Below are 22,879 nucleotides of genomic sequence, written 5' to 3' on the forward strand. Positions count from 1 at the left end.
GTGACACTGCCGATAGTGATATTAACATACTGCCTACTGACATGTTGCCAATTGAATTTCTCTGTGTTTTCTCATCATTTGATGTATCTAATCACACGACTTAAATCAAATCAAATCAAATTGTATTTGTCACATACACATGGTTAGCAGATGTTAATGCGAGTGTAGCGAAATGCTTGTGCTTCTAGTTCCGACAATGCAGTAATAACCAACGAGTAATCTAACCTAACAATTCCACAACTACTACCTTATACACACAAGTGTAAAGGGATAAAGAATATGTACATAAAGATATATGAATGAGTGATGGTACAGAATGGCATAGGCAAGATGCAGTAGATGGTATCGAGTACAGTATATACATATGAGATGAGTAATGTAGGGTGTGTAAACAAAAGTGCATAGTTTAAAGTGGCTAGTGATACATGTATTACATAAAGATGGCAAGATGCAGTAGATGATATAGAGTACAGTATATACATATACATTATATTAAGTGGCATTGTTTAAAGTGGCTAGTGATACATTTTTGATCAATTTCCATCAATTCCATTATTAAAGTGAGCTGGAGTTGAGTCAGTATGTTGGCAGCAGCCACTCGATGTTAGTGGTGGCTGTTTAACAGTCTGATGGCCTTGAAATAGAAGCTGTTTTTCAGTCTCTCGGTCCCTGCTTTGATGCACCTGTACTGACCTCGCCTTCTGGATGATAGCGGGGTGAACAGGCAGTGGCTCGGGTGGTTGTTGTCCTTGATGATCTTTATGGCCTTCCTGTGACATCGGGTGGTGTAGGTGTCCTGGAGGGCAGGTAGTTTGCTCCCAGTGATGCATTGTGCAGACCTCACTACCCTCTGGAGAGCCTTACGGTTGTGGGCGGAGCAGTTGCCGTACCAGGCGGTGATACAGCCCGACAGGATGCTCTCGATTGTGCATCTGTAGAAGTTTGTGAGTGCTTTTGGTGACAAGCCGAATTTCTTCAGCCTCCTGAGGTTGAAGAGGCGCTGCTGCGCCTTCTTCACAACTCTGCCTGTGTGGGTGGACCAATTCAGTTTGTCCGTGATGTGTACGCCAAGGAACTTAAAACTTACTACCCTCTCCACTACTGTCCCGTCAATGTGGATAGGGAGGTGCTCCCTCTGCTGTTTCCTGAAGTCCACAATCATCTCCTTTGTTTTGTTGACGTTGAGTGTGAGGTTATTTTCCTGACACCACACTCCGAGGGCCCTCACCTCCTCCCTGTAGGCCATCTCGTCGTTGTTGGTAATCAAGCCTACCACTGTAGTGTCGTCCGCAAACTTGATGATTGAGTTGGAGGCGTGCATGGCCACGCAGTCATGGGTGAACAGGGAGTACAGGAGAGGGCTCAGAACGCACCCTTGTGGGGCCCCAGTGAGGATCAGCGGGGTGGAGATGTTGTTACCTACCCTCACCACCTGGGGGCGGCCCGTCAGGAAGTCCAGTACCCAGTTGCACAGGGCGGGGTCGAGACCCAGGGTCTCGAGCTTGATGACGAGTTTGGAGAGTACTATGGTGTTAAATGCTGAGCTGTAGTCGATGAACAGCATTCTCACATAGGTATTCCTCTTGTCCAGATGGGTTAGGGCAGTGTGCAGTGTGGTTGCGATTGCGTCGACTGTGGACCTATTGGGGAGGTAAGCAAATTGGATTGGGTCTAGGGTGTCAGGTAGGGTGGAGGTGATATGGTCCTTGACTAGTCTCTCAAAGCACTTCATGATGACGGAAGTGAGTGCTACGGGGCGGTAGTCGTTTAGCTCAGTTACCTTAGCTTTCTTGGGAACAGGAACAATGGTGGCCCTCTTGAAGCATGTGGGAACAGCAGACTGGGATAAGGATTGATTGAATATGTCCGTAAACACACCAGCCAGCTGGTCTGTGCATGCTCTGAGGACGCGGCCGGGGATGCCGTCTGGGCCTGCAGCCTTGCGAGGGTTAACACGTTTAAATGTTTTACTCACGTCGGCTGCAGTGAAGGAGAGTCCGCAGGTTTTGGTAGCGGGCTGTGTCAGTGGCACTGTATTGTCCTTTTTAAGGATGTATAGAAGTATATAGTATATAATAAGGGTTATAAAAACCTCACATTCAGTTTGTGAGTAATTACACTCTTCATTACCATACTCACATGATTTCCTCTCATAGGGCCAAACAAGGCATGTGTTGCCTATAAACAGGATCATGGTAAACTGTGTTTATCCCTGTTTCAGCATGGCACTTATGCCTTCATGCTATCCTACCATGTAGGATAGAGGCCAGGGCAGGGAGCAAAGGCTGCATGATAGTCAGTACTCCAGAGAGAGAAAGAGAGACACTAAACCAATGTCATGGTTTGCGCATACAAGGGATAAAGACAAACTTAAGTAAATAAGACTTAAAAACACATGCTATGTTTACTTACTCTTTGTGGAGAGATGGCAAAATGTTTCTGTATATATGTTAAGTTGTCTTAAACATGTGTAGCTATTGGTGCCAGTGAATCACAACTAATCTAGTGTTGGAAGTGAGGATGGCCATAGCAACAGCGCATCTGAAAAAATAGGAACTCATTCACTTGGATGGTCTATACAGGGTTCCCAAACTTTTTTGGCCCGTGACCCTTTTTGACATCAACATTTTTTAGCAACCCCACCATTTAAAAAAGGTGATGTAATCATAATTTTTTTAAATTGGGGGCTATGACAGTCTATTACAAATCAGTATGCCAGTACTTTTGACAGTGTTTCAATATGAAGGAAGTATGGTTTGAAGTGACTGAAATGCAGCAGAAAGGTACTGGGAAGTTCAGAAGATCATCAGGCAATAATTTTGTATGATCTTCTGTGTAGAAAAGAACCTCATCCTTGTTTGTCTTTCCCTCCAGTCTGCTTTAGTGTCTGGTCTTGTCCACTTGTTCTAATTAGGCTTGTGGGCATTGTAGAGGGAAACAGAAGACGCATACGTGTTCCTGAGAGTCTTATCTTTCAGTGATGGGGTCATAATATTTTGTAGCTAACCGTTCAAAAGACAGAGCCACATTTGTAGGAAGAAAACAGAAACCACTCTGTTTATTACAACCACATCTAGCGGCTACCAGAGGTTACTGACGTAACGCCAGTTCTATGAACCAAGTGCAAATTATTTTATTTTATTTCAGTTTCTCTCTCAACCTCATATTCAAGTCACGACCCCTAGTTTGGAAAATGCTGGCCAATAACCTTAACTTCCCAGGATCCATGCCTGCCGATGGCCTTACAGGCACTCTCTCCCTACCCGCTGCACCCCCTCCCCTGGATTCCAAAGCGTCTAAAAAGGGTATTTAATTCAGATGAATGGTTATATGCAATTATTCTTTAAAGAAACCCTGAATATGCTAATGGTTTTCACAGGACACCCCTGGGTCTTTAATCATACTGAAAAATGTGGAACACCCCCGGACATCTAGGATCCATATCTTTCCATGTGAACACTGCCCGGGATTCGTAACTCCCATAGTTAAGTTAGTCCATGGAAAGTATTGGAGTACAGAGTCAGACATATCTCAGCTTACTGTAGGTAACATGTAAGTACAATGGTTAAATGGCACTATTACGACATACAGTAGTCTAATGAGACCATGTTGACAGGAGACCTGTGTTTTTGCTGTAACTGTATGTTATTTGAAGTCCATGGAAGATAACTGCATATTACTGTTGTCATTGAATTCTCCTGAGTCCTTGTCTCATCGTACTGCTCACGTGTGCCAGCCTACTGTCGCCTGGAAGACGGCACATAAAAGAAGCCTCAGCCTCGAGGGGATCAAGCGGGAGAAATGTCTTAACAGTGTATGAAACACAAAATCTCCCACCGATGAAAATCAATAATGACAACAGGACTGTTTTATGTCCAACTCATGGAAACTTCAAAGCCAGCGAGGCTGCTGGAACCAGGTACACAGAAGCCAACAAGCTGCTGCAGTGGCAGAGACAAATGTATTCACATATAGACAAAGAGGTGTCGCATGTGATGGGAACAAAACAGAGTGCCTATGTAGAAATACATCTGCAGGCCACAAAACAATGCTTGTTCTCTATCGAGGAAGCCTCTTGTTTTAAAAAAGTTGACTGATTTTCTCATGTAGCTTTCAAGTTGTCACTTTTGAGAGGTCCAGGAGGATCTTTCTTTGTTATTATGAAGGACCCCACGAAGACAGACACACAGACATACACACGGACACACACGTGTTAGAATTAACAGTGTACTGTAGGCCCATCACTCCCAGTGCCCAGCCCTCGGACCGCAGCTTATTGGAATTAAGCCTCTCAGAAGGCATAGTGGGGTTTGAGTCACATACAGCCCTTTCTGCTGGCATCATAAGCAGGGTCGTGGCGTGAAGGAGAAGGCGTCATGGTCCGTCTGTAGTGTTTCCGTACATTAAAAACCAATGGTGTAAAGTACTTAAGTAAAAATACTTTAAAGTACTACTTAAGTCGTTTATTGGGTATCTGTACTTTACTTTACTATTTATATTTTTGACAACTTTTACTTCACCTCATTCCTGACACCTAAAAGTACTCGTTACACTTTGAATGCTTAGCAGGACAGAAATGGTCCAATTCATGCACTTCGAGTATCAAGAAAACATCCCTGGTCATCTCTACTGCCTCTGACCTGGCGGACTCACTAAACACAAATGCTTTCTTTCTGAATGATGTCTGAGATTTGGAGTGTGCCCCTGGCTATCAGTAAATTTTAAAAAACATGAACAATTGTGCCATCTAGTTTGCTTAACATATAGAATTTGAAATTATTTATATTTTCACTTTTACTTTTGATACTTAGTACATCTTTGCATTTGGATTTACTTTTGATACTTAAGTATATTTAAAACCAAATACTTTTAGACTTTTACTCAAGTAGTATTTTACTGGGTGACCTTCACTTTTACTTGAGTCATTTTCTATTTAGATATTTTTACTTTTACTCAAGTATGACAATTGGGTACTTTTTCCACCACTGATTAAAACACCCTGTAGGATGGGTAGGGGTTGGACACACACACACTGTCACGCCCTGACCTTAGATATCTCTGTTTTTCTATATATTTTGGTTAGTTTTTGTATGTCTAGGTTTTTGTATGTCTAGGGGTTTTTGTATGTCTATGTTGGTCTGATATGGTTCCCAATCAGAGACAGCTGTTTATCGTTGTCTCTGATTGGGGATCATATTTAGGTAGCCATTTCCCTCATTTGTGTTCTGGGATCTTGTCTACATTGAGTTGCCTGAGTGCACACCTGTAGCTTCACGTTTCGTTTGGTTGTTTGTTGTTTTGTTAAGTGAGTTTCAGTTGATTAAAATTATGTGGAATGCACCTTGGTCTCATCATTATGACGAACGTGACACACACACACACACACACATATTCACGCCTGTGCACGCACACACACACACACACACACACACACACACACACACACACACACACACACACACACACACACACACACACACACACACACACACACACACACATATCATAGCTACACTTTTCCCCCCATATTTCTCTTTCCTTTCTCTTGAGCTGTGAGCTTTCTTTCTTTAGCCTCCATAATGAGCTATGGCTGATGATGACAAGCAGTGTCTCTAATGGCTTGTATTATAACACACATACGCACGTACACACTTGCACACACACCACATGTTCATGCATGCATTACCCCCATATACACGCCCACACTAACGCTCACCCAATAAATCCATTCTGAGAAGTGGATGCATGTTTCATGATTTGATTTTACATTTTAAATTACACAAAAAAAGATCACTACACTGGCAACAGTGACATTGGTTTGTGACAAAGGTGGGTATAGAATAATTATAGACGAACACAGTTTTACACGGGCAAGGACACACATGACATGAAGGACATGCATGTTCTGAATATCATTATTTCACTGACTACAAACATTCTGTACTTCATTGTCTTAAATCTCATAGGAATGTAGCCTACATTTAGAAATTGCAATAGACTTGAAACTAAATAAATTATACCTATATATCTGAGCCTATTTTGGGATAATCTATAAAAAATGTATATACCATTTACTATAATTGTCTCTTATCATTGTAGCAGGAAAAGGTCCCCCTGTGCCAAGGCACGCTACTTCACAGCATGGTTTCTTCCCAAGCACTCCAGGATCCATGTGAAATAATGAATGAATGAGCAATTGCCTCTCAGTTCTCTTTCTTTGAATGAGGGAATATAAAGTTTATGGAAATTATATCCATATAAAACATACCACACACACACACACACACACACACACACACACACACACACACACACACACACACACACACACACACACACACACACACACACACACACACACACACACAGTGTAATTAGCATTCAGATGTTATAGAACTACTATGTGAGTGGAGGATATTGACTGAGCTCTGCTATGAGATGCTGTGGAGGGTTTCAGAAGAGTCTGAGTCATTACAATCATTACTGCACTTAGATCGACTGTGAATGAATGCCGATTCTCTTTATGACTCAGACATAAACAGTCCTCTACAGGAGAGCCCATTCCCAGGGCCTAGATTTGATTGTACAGCCAATCCCGCCGCTGTTCACTCCTATGAGAAGAAATACTGAACTGCATGCCATATAGTTGCATTTGATATCACCAACACTGACATCTTGTGGACGTTTCATGCTATAACTAATATTGTCTAATTGCGTGCTTTATTCATTTAGAATATTGAATATGTAAATGAGAGGGTGTGTCTCAGAAGGCAAATTATAGTGTGTGATAAAGCAAAAGACAAATACACTGTAACTACCCCAATACACTTGTCGTGTGTAACCTTTAACCAATCACTCCTCAATTACATCATCGAGCAGCCCTGTAATTTGTCAATTTTCTCACAGTAATATATTCAGACTTCCCTATAACTGGTTAGAGTATTTGTTCATTAGATGGGCTGAATCCATGCCACAGTAATAACACACACACACGGGGCCTCCCGGGTGGCGCAGTGGTCTAGGGCACTGCATCGCAGTGCTAACTGCGCCACCAGAGTCTCTGGGTTCGCGCCCAGGCTCTGTCGCAGCCGGCCGCGACCGGGAGGTCCGTGGGGCGACGCACAATTGGCATAGCGTCGTCCGGGTTAGGGAGGGTTTGGCCGGTAGGGATATCCTTGTCTCATCGCGCTCCAGCGACTCCTGTGGCGGGCCGGGCGCAGTGCGCGCCAACCAAGGGGGCCAGGTACACGGTGTTTCCTCCGACACATTGGTGCGGCTGGCTTCCGGGTTGGAGGCGCGCTGTGTTAAGAAGCAGTACGGCTGGTTGGGTTGTGCTTCGGAGGACGCATGGCTTTCGACCTTCGTCTCTCCCGAGCCCGTACGGGAGTTGTAGCGATGAGACAAGGTAGTAATTACTAGCGATTGGATACCACGAAAATTGGGGAGAAAATGGGATAAAATTTAAAAAAAATATATATAAAAAAAATAACACACACACACACACAGGTGGCACAAAGTCAGTCATTCAGCTGATGATCTCTCGCATATCAGATATGTAAAGCGACATTCTCATTCCTCTACAGTGCCACATCCCATTTCATCTCAACACAGAGGCTGTCATGTGGTTAGATGGTGTATTCAGGGTTTCAAGGCTGTTTAGTGCTCAATGTTACAGTCCAATTTTCCTCTTCTGTGTTGGTGATGATTTTAAGAAAGGCCTGAGGTACTGTGCCATCATCCCAACGCTGCCACCAATTAATTTTTTTATTTCACCTTTATTTAACCAGGTAGGCTAGTTGAGAACAAGTTCTCATTTACAACTGCGACCTGGCCAACATAAAGCACAGCAGTTCGACACATACAACAACACAGAGTTGCACATGGAATAAACAAACATACAGTCAATAATACAGTAGAATTTTTTTTTTTCTTACATTTTAAATGTAGATAATGTGTTGGACTTAGAAGGGAGCTATCAAGATGCTTGATCCAGTGACACTATGGCGATAGGGAAGGCATGCTATCTCCTGTGCCATAGATGTCAAGACCTCTTGGATGAAGATCCCATTGTGTATATTGTGAAGTTCTTTAAATAAAGATGGCCTGTTTGCCTGTTGATTATGGTCTATCTTTCATACAATAACCACTAGGTGGCAGCATAAGTCATATTATCAATCCATGAATTAATCATTCAATCATATATATCATGGTATAGGGTTTCATAAACCAACCATGGCATACGGGCAGAAATTATTTATAACCTACTTTACTATAGGCCTACGGCAATATACATACCTTATAGCTGATGTGAGTCAGTTATAATGCTGTTAGTAAATCAGGGGTTTAAGAAAAGAGTGATGATCTGGGACCCCTGCTCAGTAATCTTTCTGGTGTGGTCCTAAAATCTCGCGATACATTCCTCTCATTTCGCTCCATTGTTCTTCACCAAGGGTACCATACGCATTTCTAATCTCCTCCTATAGAGATAGTTAGATCTGTATCTGTCCTATTATGGCGTCTGTGCAGCATGGGCTGCTCCATTGAAGTAGTCCATTTTATTTTTCTACTACATCTATGAGTTGGTAAACAAACTGAAAGGGTGAATACTACCACCTGGAGTGTGTTGTTTGATTAGGTATAAAGCCAAGGTTACTGCCATCTGCGGTTATGTAATGTTTGCTCAGAAGTATAATTAATTGGCTGATCCCGCCTGGTGACCTGGATGGAATTATGTGATCCTTCCTTAACCAATAGGATGTCCCAGCCAGTGGAGTAGTGGAGGGTGTACACAGTTATACACCATATACCCACTTATTTTTCAGTGAGCATTGCACATAGTCACTTGTTAATCCCCACGATGTGTATCAAAGTAGTGTAGTGGCGGTATACACTGTATCAATTAATGAGGCTGATGGAACAGATGAGAATGTTTAGCTTAAAATGTTGATAAACTATGATGCTATTTCTTACAATTTTAGGCGCAGCAATGTGCACACGGCGGTAGGCCTACGTGCTAATGTTCCAAAATGCAATTTGCGGAAAACACCTTTCTAAAAGGTGCACTGCACATGCAAGCGGTTTCATGAACAGAAATGGAAATATCCATAAGAAATGTAGAGATCTAAAGATGCAACAACTGTCATGGATTGCTAATATGGCTGCTAGACAATAAAATAAAGTTGAAAAAAACCCAATAGAACAGAAGGACGCATATGAGGAAGTCTTTATAAAATAATTGCCTCCACGCTTCTATGGTGGGATTTTATTTATAGGCTACTTTGAAGCAAGGTAAGATATGCTTCATAGTACAGAAGCAGGATCTTAATTTGAGCCATTTCATTCCGCAGGAAAATATCCTGCAGCAACAGGAAATGTGAATTATAATGGGGATTATAATTGAAGACATTTTTTTGTAGGGGTTGATACATTTTTCGTTTGACATTTAAAGTGTCAATTGCAAACTTTAGAAGCCTTTTGAAACCTTGAATACACTACAAGTTTGCATTTTCTGCTGTAGAGGAACATTCTCAGCAACAAAAGAGTGATACAATTAAGATCCTACATCTGTAGGAAGTAAATATATTAAGGAACAAGAAAAATATATCAAAGGTAATGATAGGCCTAACCATCTTCTTGTAGATGGAAAGGCTTTCCCAAAAACTGTCTCAATTAAATGTTTACTAGTTACAAAGTAGCTTATGCCTAAATGGCAGAATGATATCAAGATTATTTGCATCAATGCAGTGGCCATTTCTTTTGCAAACTCCATCTCGTGCTACAGAAACACTGGTAACTAAAACAACAGTGCCTGTGCACATGAAATAAAGGTATCTACACTTTAAAAAATTATTTTTTTGGTAGATTTTTCCCAGACCTCAAAAGTGGGCTCCTGGTGTGGTTTCAGCATTGTTATGGACTTAGAACATCTAATTTATTTATCTACACAGTGCAATGTCCCAAATCACTGCCCTGGGGCATTGGAATGTATTTTTTTAGACCAGAGGAAAGAGTGCCTCCTACTGGCCCTCCAACACCACTTCCAGCAGCATCTGGTCTCCCATCCTCCTATGGCCTATTTATTGCCTACTTCCTCATGCCTTTTGCACACAATGTATATAGACTCATTTTTTTGTTGTTTTCCTACTGTGTTATTGACTTGTTTATTGTTTACTCCATGTGTAACTCTGTGTTGTTGTCTGTTCACACTGCTATGCTTTATCTTGGCCAGGTCGCAGTTGTAAATGAGAACTTGTTCTCAACTAGCCTACCTGGTTAAATAAAGGTGAAATTAAAAAAATTAAAAGAAAAAATCCAGGACCAACCTTGCTTACCTTAAAAGGTAAGCCAGCAGTGGGATGCAGTGGTAAGCAAAGATTGTGGATAAATGAAGATGTCCCACTCGGGCCATTTACCATTGAAAAAATCTGCTTAAGGAGTGGCTCTCCCATAGGCACCAATGCATTAGCAACTAGGTCTGGTCGTGCTTCTACACCTGCATTGTTTGCTGTTTGGGGTTTTAGGCTGGGTTTCTGTACAGCACTTTGAGATATCAGCTGATGTAAGAAGGGCTATATAAATACATTTGATTTGGTCTACTTCGTTCATTGACTGTATATGAACCAGGAAAAAGCAGTGAGTGAGATGTCTCGCTTCTTTTCCCACCTCTGGTGAAAGTCCTCAATGGTGCTGCCCAGGCTTTTGGGTAGTGTAGCTGGGATATGTGTACTATCCTATCAAAGCTCTCGTATCCCCACCCTTTACAATGTTCTTGCTGTAAAATGTTTGGACAGGATAAGTCGAGATGTGGGACGTGTGGGATAGATCACTATGAAGGAGATGTTGAATGTTTAGTAGAAGAGAATGGCCAAGGAGCAAAGCCTTGTAACTGGGGTGGAGCACCTAAAGCGAAATCGCTTGGAATGCCCGATTTGGGTGAAAGAGACTGAGGTTGGCAAAATCAGGGCAGTTGAGAGAGTCTCCTATGCGAAAGTTGTCAAAAGGGCAGAAAGATCAAATATCACTGAAGGAGTTTGTTTAGGTGCCCATAAAAGCCACATTTTTGTATTCATCCTGTAGCGTATTCGCTCACTCCCCCTGAAAGATTTTAAAAGCATTGGATTGGTGTGAGAAATATGGTATCCACTCATGGGGAGAGACTTGGAATTTAGCCTCAGATGAACCGGGTAGGTATCACCAGCAGTACCAAGACATTTTTAATGTGAAGAAAGTGGACTGTTCTGTCATTTTTAGCAATGGTGGTAAATAGCACTGCCTGTGTGGAATTGATGTTTCTTTTGTGCATTTTTTTTTTACCCTCGCCCAGTTGGCGGCGACAATACTCCTTTTGTATGTAGTTCGCTATAAGACCTCACCGAAGAAGAAGAAGAAGGCTTTTTTTTGTTGCGGTACTAGTCCTCTATCTATCTCTATGTCTCCTTCACATCAAGCAGACAGTGGACATTTTTGGTCTTACGCGAATTAAGTTGCGTACGACTTTTACAGTTCTGTGGTCTCCGGTGAATTCGTGAAAGGGAATGCCGAACGGTGAAACGTCCGTTAGTGAAGCGCCTGGGAACGGCAACATTATGGGTAAGTTAATTCATACTGGAACTTTTGTTATCGTTTGTGTCCTCTGGGTAACGTTAGTCGGCTAACGTTAGCTACTAAAAATCTTGCCAGAATTAGTTAGCTAAGTTAACTTGCTTAAATAGAAAAACAACGATAGCTCGAAAATGACTGAATACTCTGTGGCATTAACTGTATATGTTCGACTGTGAAGTGTGTTTGGTCCCTGGCACAGAGTCGGCTAGTACTAGCAAACGATAACTTAGTTACCTACTGTATCATTAGCTAACTAGCATTTTGAGATACAACCAGTAAAGTTGCTCAGTTGACATTCTTCACACAGCATATCCTTTGGCCAGTAGTTAGTCAACTTATCTGCTTCAACCAGATAAGTTGACTACTAACGTTACTGGCCAAAGGATATGCTGTGTGAAGAATGTCAACTGAGAAACTTCAGATGCCAGTTGTGGTGCTTGTGAGAAGTTGGCAACCCCAACAAAGGCTCATCATAACTAACGTTACGTTTCTAGCTAACTACAGTAACTTACCTACAGTAGCTAACAAAACTAACGTTACATAGCTAAGTTAGCTTACTAGCTACTAGTACAGATAGAACGAGATTAGTTATAAATACGTTTGCCACTAACTAGCTAGTCAGTAGGTTGTGATGCCTGGATAGTTGACGTCGCAGTTTGCTTGCTAACGTAAACTCACGTAAACTCGTACATCGCCTTGGTCCATACAATTGCCCCAATTTTAGCGCCCCAAAAACGTAATACTTCCAGAATAACTGTAATGTCAATACCATTGTAAAGCACAATTTCTCCCCTTTCCAACATGATCAATTACATGACCTAAACGCTGCCCGTTTCTGCATAATTCAAGCAGGCAATGGGTCTTTTTAAAAATGGCGGGTGGGGAAGCGAAACTAATGCGTGATAGTGAGAAGGAGAGAGGTCTTGTGGGAAAACTGCTTTTTTTCACTCGATCTGTCCAACTTATCACCTTATCGCCTCTAAAATGTAAATAAAACACTATAAAGAGTTTATATAATGTGTCATTACATACCTATTTGAAGGTTTGTGTCGAATTTGAATCGGGTTTTTAGGGCGGTGCTAAAGTTATCTTAGAAGTAAACAGCGGCTTTGAGAATGATGATCGCATGCAATGATGTCGCAAAAAATGACTAGGTATCCCCCCCTTACCCCCGTCACTGTCCATTTCTTGTTTTTAAATGATGAGAGAAGTGCTACACCTGGTGGAGAGAGATTGTAAGACAGAAATAGTTGCTTTATGCGTGCTGTACGTTACGACATGACACGTCACGATGTAACGGAGGGTCCGTTTTTTCAACTTTTCTCCAATACTATAGAGCCATTACCATGTCGATCAACGCTTGAATAGAAACCTAGTTCACACCACCGATTTTTAAGTCAACACAGTCGCTACAGTCCCATTAGTTTTCTTTGTAGCCTCGTTTGAATGTTGCGGTTGCGCACATTTGTACGGAATGGGGTGAGTTTACGTTAGCTGTGAATGGCTGCTATTCTGAAAAGTCGACGTAGCTAATGTTAGCTTGGTTTCAGATGTAAAATGCCAGCGTTGGTCAAATAATCATTAATTAATTCAAATAGGTTTAATAATGCTAAAGTCAGTGTGGGGAAACCTTGAGCAAAGTTATGAATCTACAAACTTCCTCAAACATCTAGTTGGATACCTACATCATTTGAGTGTCTATCAAAATGTCAAACAAAAACTTTCTATTGAGCATCAACAAAATGTTTTACTCAGAGTGGGGTAGGATGACTGCAGTATCTACTTTTTAGAAAACCTAGTCCTTTACATGAGACTGGATTCATACTGTGGTACTGTACTCACATGGTGGATGCTCTGACTGAGTGACTGTGCCTCTGTTATTCCTCTGTGACCTGTAGCATCTGTCATGGAATGGCTTGCAGTGAGTGTAGAGGCCGTCATAGATCGTCACTCTAGCCATTCAAATGTTTTCTCTAGTCGCTATGGAATGCATGCAATGTTATTACTTTAGCTTGAGTAAATAAATGCAGTTTCCCACCATATCTCTCTGTTGTTATTGAACAATTACAATCTCTCCATTATTGTGGCTAAGGTAGCCTAGTGGTTAGAGCTTTTGGCCAGTAACCGAAAGGTTGCTGGATCGAATCCTGAGCTGACAAGGTACAAATCTTTCATTCTGCCCCTGAGCAAGGCAGTTAACTTCTACTTCATCACAATCCCGGATCCGGGAGCACCCCCATCAGTAAAAAAGCTGACTAGCAAAGCCTAGCATAGCGTCACAAGTAAATACTAGCATCTAAATATCATTAAATCACAAGTCCAAGACACCAGATGAAAGATACACATCTTGTGAATCCAGCCATCATTTCTGATTTTTAAAATGTTTTACAGGGAAGACACAATATGTAAATCTATTAGCTAACCACGATAGCAAAAGACACAACTTTTTTTCCCCACCATTTTTTTCCTGCATAGGTAGCTATCACAATTTCGACCAAATAAAGATATAAATAGTCACTAACCAAGAAACAACTTCATCAGATGACAGTCTGATAACATATTTATTGTATAGCATATGTTTTGTTAGAAAAATGTGCATATTTCAGGTATAAATCATAGTTTTACATTGCAGCCACCATCACAACTCTCACCAAAGCAACTAGAATAACTACACAGACCAACGTGAATTACCTAAATACTCATCATAAAACATTTAGGAAAAATACACAGCGTACAGCAAATGAAAGACAAAGATCTTGTGAATCCAGCCAATATTTCAGATTTTTTAAGTGTTTTACAGCGAAAACACAATATAGCATTATATTAGCTTACTACAATAGCCAACCACACAACAGCATTGATTCAAGCCAACAATAGCGATAACGAATAAACCAGCAAAAGATATTAATTTTTTCACTAACCTTCTCAAACTTCTTCAGATGACAGTCCTATAACATCATATTACACAATACATATAGAGTTTGTTCGAAAATTTGCATATTTAGCGGCACAAATCGTGGTTATACAATGAGAATAGTAGCCAAGCTGCCAACAAAATGTCGGGAGAAATCTTGGGAGAGGCACCTAATCTAATCATTAACTAATCATAAACTTGACTAAAAAATACAGGTTGGACAGCAAATGAAAGATACATTAGTTCTTAATGCAACCGCTGTGTTAGATTTTTAAAATTAACGTTACTACGACATACAGCGTGCGTTAAAGCGAGACCGCACCGAAATTAATGGCGGAATAGGAGTTTTACATTTTTCAACAGAACAACGAATTAACATCATAAATAGTTATTACTTTTTGATGAGCTTTCATCAGAATCTTGGGCAAGTTGTCCTTTGTCCAAAAGAATCGTTGCTCGGTTGTAGATTGTCGCCTTCAACTTTGGAATTAGCAGTAAACATTAGCCATGTGGCCCAGACGTGCCCAACTCACTAAAACGCAGCACAAAGAAATATCCGAAAATCGCAATATACTGATATAAACTGATATAACTCGGTTTAAAATAACAACATTATGATGTCTTTAACACCTATATCGAATAAAATCAGAGCCGGATATATCTAAGGCCTATAACGGGAGCTTTCCAGAACGCCATCCTGAGGTCTGTCTTGCGTCATGGCGAATGTTGAAAAGAGTGCACCCCCGGTTCCAAGAGCCCTTATATGGCCTCAGATCTGCCTAGCAACTCCATTCCAATTCTCACTATTTGCTGACATCTAGGGGAAGGCGTATGCAGTGCATGTCGACCAATAGAAGACATGCAAATTAATAAACTGACCCTAGAACAGCCTGCCTGATTTCAGATTTCTCACTTCCTCACAGGAAGTTTGCTCCAACTTGAGTTCTGTTTTACTCACAGATATAATTCAAACGGTTTTAGAAACTAGAGTGTTTTCTATCCAATAGTAATAATAATATGCATATTGTACGAGCAAGAATTGAGTACGAGGCAGTTTAATTTGGGAACGAAATTTTTACAAAGTGAAAACAGCACCCCCTATTGAGAAAAGGTTAACCCACTGTTCCCCAGGCGCTGAAGACGTAGATGTCGATTAAGTCAGCCCCCTGCACCTCTCTGATTCAGAGGGGTTGGGTTAAATGCGGAAGACACATTTCAGTTCAAGGCATTCAGTTGTACAACTGTCTAGGTATCCCCCTTTCCCTAACAAGTTTTGTGTCAGTCAGGGCTAGGGGTGTCAGTGACACCTGTGTTTTGTTATTCATAGGATAAATTCCATCGGACTTGTCCTTTTCTGAAAAATCCTCAGGCTCTTCTAAACGAGGAGTATGGAAAATGTATTTTTGTCATGTTAATTGGTTGGAAACTGAGCATTTCTGGGTTGTAGGCCAATTGAATGCATGACAGATGCATTACATGCCAAGCCTTCCTCAGTGTGATGACCTATTGTCCCCAGTGACACAATAGGAGTCCAGTCTGTGAGTCAGTGTGTCACATGGCGAGGCCTGGGAATGCCAGGATGTCTGTGATGACACAGACATCAGTTTGTTTAGGTTCCCATAAAAGCTACATTTTTGTATTCTTCCTCTATCCTATTCGTTCAGTCCCCCTCAAAGATTGTAAAAGCATTGTTTTGGTGTGAGAAATATGGTATCCACTCATGGGGTGAGAATTGAAATTTAGCCTCAGATGAACCGAGGCTAAATTGTAGGTTGTAGGGCTGGGAATTGCGAGGGACCTCACAATATTGTCATAATACTTAGGTGCCGATACTATATGTAGTACAATCCTCACCATTCTATATTGCGATTCGATGTTCCAAACATATTGCTCCCCATATGTCTGCTGTAGAGGGACAAAAGAGAGCCATGAGAAAACGAGTTTTGATCAGTCATAGAAATGAAAGTACTGAAAACAAATTGGATCCTCCAATTTAAAAAGATTGAGAACAAGCTAGGAAGGAAAAATACTGTAGTTTTGGTGCAGTTACAGACAACTAGCACAAAAATAATATTGTCATATTGTCAACAATACGATATATCGTCAAAGATAATATCCTGATATGTAACTGTATATATCCCCCCCATCCCTCTACTAGTGTAGGGAGAATGGATCAACCGTCCATGTAGACCAATCAGGACTGTCTTACTCCTACAGACTTAACATTATTCCTAAGTTACAGTATAGAAATAAAATGGACTGTTATGAAGACACTCTATAGCATGCAAGACAGACTCTTATGGAGAGGAAGGAAAAACTGTACACACAAACACACACACCGGTAAGTCCAGTGTTTGGGACGATGCAGAAAGGTCATGGGAGGGGTCAGACTTTCTGAAGCAGCACAGAACAACATTCTCTACTGTGTATCCTCTAGTATTTGCAAGCCAAAGTCAGTTTACTGTGCTAGGCTAACCTGCTAGGCCTTGCTTTAGGGTTAGATTAACACACCTCTTTCTAACCTTGGGCTCTCTGAGGCAGACTGGCCTTAATCCCACCACATCTCTTCCGGCAGTTTACCCACCACCAGCAAAGAAGAATAACAAATCTACTCTGCTTGAAGGGACCATGTAGCAATGTGAGTGGGAACATAATGTATCAGGCTATCAGGCTATCAGTGCATTGAAAAGCATGGGGAAGAGTGGTGGAAGGGGAGGCCTAAAGGAGAAGGCAGTGCTGCTTTCCTGGAGGTATGTTGTGGCCTTTGTTAAAGCAATTGTTATGAAAGGTTGAGGTGAACAGCCAAGACACAGATGTCCACCACACCACATGTCCCTCTGTGACCTTGGCCTAGGTGGAAGCTCTCTCTCCAACCTTGACAGTGGTATTGGAAATGTATCATGGGTGTTGCCTTGAAGAAGACCTGACTTCCTTTAGTACATGTCAACAAGCCTCTTATGCCTGCTATATGAGTCAGGAAGCTGCGGTAGATGTAGCCTATATTTCACTCCTTTTTTTCATAAGATGAGGCTAACTTTTATGACCCTTCCCTTGGACTCACGGAAAAGTATGGATGGCTCATTGTTATTGGCTCTGACTTGCACATCAAACATGTCTCTTCTCAGCGCAAGCTAGCAAAGAGATCAACATTATGATGATGATGCTGCTGTCTCAGCTATGTGCTGAAGTGGTTGCCATTTGTCTGATCAGCGACAGGCACCACTGACAGTTGTACTGTGTACGTGACAGACGCTTCTGCTCCAGAGCAGACAGACAACAGGAGGAAGTGGCTTGGGCGGTGAGGCATGCTACAGTAGGCTACATCTGTCAACTTATAACCCTCAAATACGATGAGCTTGAGTGAAGGCTAGGTGGGGCAGATCCTCTCCTGTGGAAGTGGGTCGTTTAATAGCCAATGAGCTGAAAAACGGTAGAGGAATGAACAGCCTCCTGCTCTGAGCAGTGCTTTACTGGCAAAAACAGCTCCTCTGCTTAATAATCTCAATATTTTTGCCCAACTGTCTGGGTCTGGGATAGCCTGAGTGAATGCTCAAAATCTTGCCATCCTGATGTTGATGGCTTTACACATCGATGTTTGAGAGACGAAACATGTAGGAAATTGCTTTTTGTTAGTGTGAGGACTGAAACATGGAGCCTAGCTACTGACTCAGGATGATCTGCTATTCGTCAGTCTCTCCAACACTGGAAGCCGTGTGAAGACGCCTGTGGGCTGTCGGCCAATGGGATTTCACGGCTGTGGGCTGGTAGCCAATTGGATCTCATTTCACATCAGCCGGTGAAATGACTGAAGGATGCATCATCACCTCAACTCTGGGATTAACCAATGACAGCTCCCATAAACGGACCTAAAATACTGTAGGAAGTTTGAGTTATTTGTAACTCCAACAAAACTGACCCTCTGAAGTGAGCTGTAGGAGTGCAGGATTAGGCTATTTGAATGCTAGGTAGGTTGACCGTGCTTTCCTCTCTGATGTGCTGAATAACAAGCATCATTGCTTTAGCCTGAACTTGTCTGTGTCAGTACAGTTGGTAAATAGGTTATTTTTTGGCTTCTGAGCCCACACTCCTCTTCAGTAATGGCTGCTATCATGAATTGTGATTCATCTCCGTGTTTTACTCTCCTATCTATATCTATCCATCCATCCATCCATCCACAACCGTTCAAAAGTTTGGGGTCACTTAAAAATGTCCTTGTTTCTGAAAGAAAAGTACATTAATTTGTCCATTAAAATAACATCAAATTGATCAGAAATACAGTGTAGACATTGTTAATGTTGTAAATGACTATTGTAGCTGGAAAGGGTTGATGTAAAAAGAAATATATATGGAATATCTACATAAGCGTTTAGAGGCCCATTATCAACAACCATCACTCTTGTGTTCCAATGGCACGTTGTTAGCTAATCCAAGTTTATCATTTTAAAACCCTAATTAATCATTAGAAAAACCTTTTGCAATTATGTTAGCACAGCTGAAAACTGTTGTCCTGATTAAATAAGCAATAAAACTGACCTTCTTTAGACTAGTTGAGTATTTGGAGCATCAGGATTTGTGGGTTCGATTACAGGCTCAAAATGGCCAGAAACAAAGAACTTTCTTCTGAAACTCGTCAGTCTAATCTTGTTCTGAGAAATGAAGGCTATTTCATGCGAGAAATTGCCAAGAAACTGAAGATCTCGTACAACAATGTGTCTTACTCCCTTCACAGAACAGCGCAAACTGGCTCTAACCAGAATAGAAAGGGTGGGATGCCTCGGTGCACAACTGAGCAAGAGTACAAGTACATTAGATTGTTTCTCAAACTAGTCAGACACCTCACAAGTCCTCAACTGGCAGCTTCATTCAATTGTACCCGCAAAACACCAGTCTCAACGTCAACAGTGAAGAGGCGACTCCGGGATGCTGACCTTCTAGGCAGAGTTGCAAAGAAAAAGCCATATCTCAGACTGGCCAATAAAAATAAAATATATTTAAGATGGGTAAAAGAACAGACACTGGAGAGAAGAACTCTGCCTAGAAGGCCAGCATCCCGGTGTCGCCTTTTCACCTTTGACGTTGAGACTCTGTACGCCTATGTAAATACTCCATAAAAAATCAGCCGTTTCTAGCTACAATAGTAATTTACAACATTAACAATGTCTACACTCTATTTCTGATCAATTTGATGTTATTTTAATGGACAAAAATATGCTTTTCTTTCAAAGACAAGGACATTTTCTAAGTGACCCCAAACTTCTGAACGGTAGTGTGTATGTGTGCCTGTCTGTCTGTCTGAGACGTTTATGCGTGGGTTTGACTACAAATAACCTAGCCCTATAAAACATTGGTAACATCCCTTCAAATAGAATGAAGAAACTGAGTGGGAAAAGAATGGTTATACCCTTAGTTATTTGTCAAAAATTACATTTTTGGTGAAAGAGATACAGGAACTAGCACTAACCAAGCAAACCAAAATGATGTGTACCACCACCACACATCTGCTGATCTGATTGAGTGCTATAGGCAAAATAGAGTAGCAAGACCTATCAGGCATATTGTATAGGCTAGAAGTTACCAAGGTAAACTATACCTCAAGCTATGCCTTTCTGACTACTATATGAGTAGGCATATCTCTTATTCATGATTGCACTTGCACATTGAAATGGCGTCAAAGTGAGATTGACACCTGAGAGTGCGTCTGGGCTTTTATCCGCAGGCATGAATGTGTTATTCTGACACAAGATGGATGGTGGACTCATTTGTCGGTCTTAACTGATATACTGTATTTCACATTTTTTTTTTTTTTATGGTTGGTGCTCCACCTGTCTACCGTGGTCTGTGAATCATTCTGCATCTCCTCTCATCCACCACCACCTCATTGTCAACCATCTTGACCTGCACACTCTCCAAACCAGCTGTAAGTATTATTGTGACTGATTACCTAACGCCACTCCACTGTACCTTTTAGGCTATAACATTTACTTATTTAAAAATGTTAAGAGACACAACATGAACAAAAGTATATGTGGACACCTGCTTGTCGAACATCTCTTTCCAAAATTATGGGCATTAATATGGAGTTGGTCCCCACTTGCTGCTTTTAACAGCCTCCTCTCTTCTGGGAAGGCTTTCCACCAGATGTTGGAAGATTGCTGCGGGGACTTGCTTTCAATCAGCCACAAGCACATTAGTGAGGTCAGGGCTCTGTGCAGGCCAGTCAAGTTCTTCCACACCGATCTCAACAAACCGTTTCTGTATGGACCTCGCTTTCTGCACGAGGGGCATTGTCATACTGAAACAGGAAAGGGCCTTCCCCAGACTGTTGCCACAAAGTTGGAAGCACAGAATCGTCTAGATTGTCATTGTATGCTGCAGCGTTAAGATTTTCACTCACTCGCTACTGTAAGTCACTCTGGAAAAGAGTGTCTGCAAAATAACTTAAATGTAAAAATGTCCCTTCACTGGAACTAAGGGGCCTAGCCCGAACCATTAAAAACAGTCCCAGACCATTATTCCTCCTCCACCAAACTTTACAGTTGGCACTATGTATTGGGGTAGGTGGTGTTCTCCTGGCATCCGCCAAACCCAGATTAGTCTGTCGGACTGCCAGATGGTGACGCGTGATATATCATTCCAGAGAATGTGTTTTCACTGCTCCAGTCTAATGGCGGCGAGCTTTACACCACTCCAGCTGACTCTTAGCTTTGTGAATGGTTATCTTAGGCTTGTGTACGGTTGCTCGGCCATGAAAACCCATTTTATGAAGCTCCCGACAGCACAAGAACGGTTTGATGTTGCTTCCAGACGCAGTTCGGAACTCTGTAGAGGACAGACGATTTTTACGCACTACTCCCTTCAGCACTCGGCGGTCCCGTTCTGTGAGCTTGTGTGGGCTACCACTTCGTTGCTGAGCCGTTGTTGCTTCTAGACGTTTCCACTTCACAATAACAGCACTTATAGTTGACCAGGGCTGCCCTAGCAGGGTAGAAATTTGACGAACTGCCTTGTTGGAAAGGCGTCATCCTATGACGGTGCCATGTTGAAAGTCTCTGAGCTCTTCAGTAAGGCCATTCTACTGCCAATGTTTGTCTATGGAGATTGCATGGCTGTGTGCTCGATTTTATACACCTGTCAGCAATGGGTGTGGCTGAGTTAGCCAAATCCACTAATTTGAAGGTGTACTTTTGTGTATGTATAGTTTAAGAATGTTAGATTGGGCATATTAATTAAATTATCTGATGAATGATTGAATTCAACTCAACAAATTGTCCATGTTGCTGTTTTTTTTAAATGTATTTCCTGAACCTGTCAAGTCATCAGTTTTTATTGGCAAGTGATATCCCAGCTACTGAAGCAATAAGTCAACAGTGTTGGTAACCAGACTTTTGTTTAGCCTTGTTACCTGCCCGGACAGTTGGGGAAAAGCATTAACTGATGTTTTGGTCTACAGCAACAGAAGCTTCTGGAAGGTTATGTGGGCTTTGCCAATCTCCCAAACCAAGTGTACAGAAAGTCTGTCAAGAGAGGCTTCGAGTTCACTCTCATGGTCGTGGGTGAGTAGAGATCTTTGCATCCTATTTTACGTCTCCCCTCTTTTCCAAGTAAGACCCCAAAAGAACAGAATAAAGAACCCGGTATTCATCTGGGAAAACAGATGGAGATTTTACTGCTGTGTAAAAAGCTGTTTGCATATTATTGTATGGATCAGTGAAGTATGCATGAAAATGACTGTTAGAGGCTCCGTCTGTGTCCCAAGTGGCACCGTAATCCCTATGTAGTTTAGTATGGGGTCCATAGAGCGCTAATCAAAAGTAGTTTAGTATGGGGAATAGGGTGCCATCTCTGTTCGAAAGACGCGTACACATCTGTGTAAGAAATGTATGTGGATATGTAATATAGCCTACACATGGCCATAGACGTTCATGTGTTCAGTCCAGCAGTGTTCAATTTTACAGTCAGGAATGTTGTCATGCCATAGTGCTGGCAGCTGGCTGTTAAAATGCATTAGCGATGCTTTCTGTTGCGTTGGGATAACTTGTCTTGCATGTAAAGCGGGACTTGAAGAAACCATATTTAAAACAAATGTGCTTGAGCAATGGAGGGTAGACAGGGTTTATTTCCCCCATACTGTGGAATGTGTTTGAACATTTGTGTCTCTGTGTGCGAAGTGTTTGAGGTGTGGTGTGCGAGGTGTTTGAGGTGTGTGTGTGTATAATGTGCCTTTTGGATTGTGGGTGGAAGGTTTCTTGTAATTCCATTCATGCAGCCAGAGTTGGAGCCTGAACATCTGAAGAGAGAGAGGGATGGAGGGAAAGAGACACAGGGTGTAGGCACCGTTACATCCCTGCCATTCTCCACTCCGTC

General features: G+C 41.8%; 1 protein-coding gene across 2 annotated transcripts in view; it reads left to right on the forward strand.

Moving 5' to 3' along the window:
• The first annotated feature begins 11,380 nt into the window (after nt 1–11,380).
• The window catches only part of LOC120026926 (septin-7), a 51,781-nt gene continuing 40,282 nt past the window's right edge, over nt 11,381–22,879 (forward strand). For both annotated transcript variants that reach the window (XM_038971692.1, XM_038971693.1), the window contains exons 1-3: nt 11,381–11,589; nt 13,096–13,097; nt 21,966–22,068. In XM_038971692.1, coding sequence (XP_038827620.1) covers nt 11,535–11,589; nt 13,096–13,097; nt 21,966–22,068 — 160 coding nt within the window. In that variant the 5' untranslated portion in view covers nt 11,381–11,534. The remainder of the gene's footprint in view (nt 11,590–13,095; nt 13,098–21,965; nt 22,069–22,879) is intronic.

Source organism: Salvelinus namaycush, chromosome 32 (assembly GCF_016432855.1).
Source record: "Salvelinus namaycush isolate Seneca chromosome 32, SaNama_1.0, whole genome shotgun sequence".
Classification (NCBI taxonomy): Eukaryota; Metazoa; Chordata; class Actinopteri; order Salmoniformes; family Salmonidae; genus Salvelinus; species Salvelinus namaycush.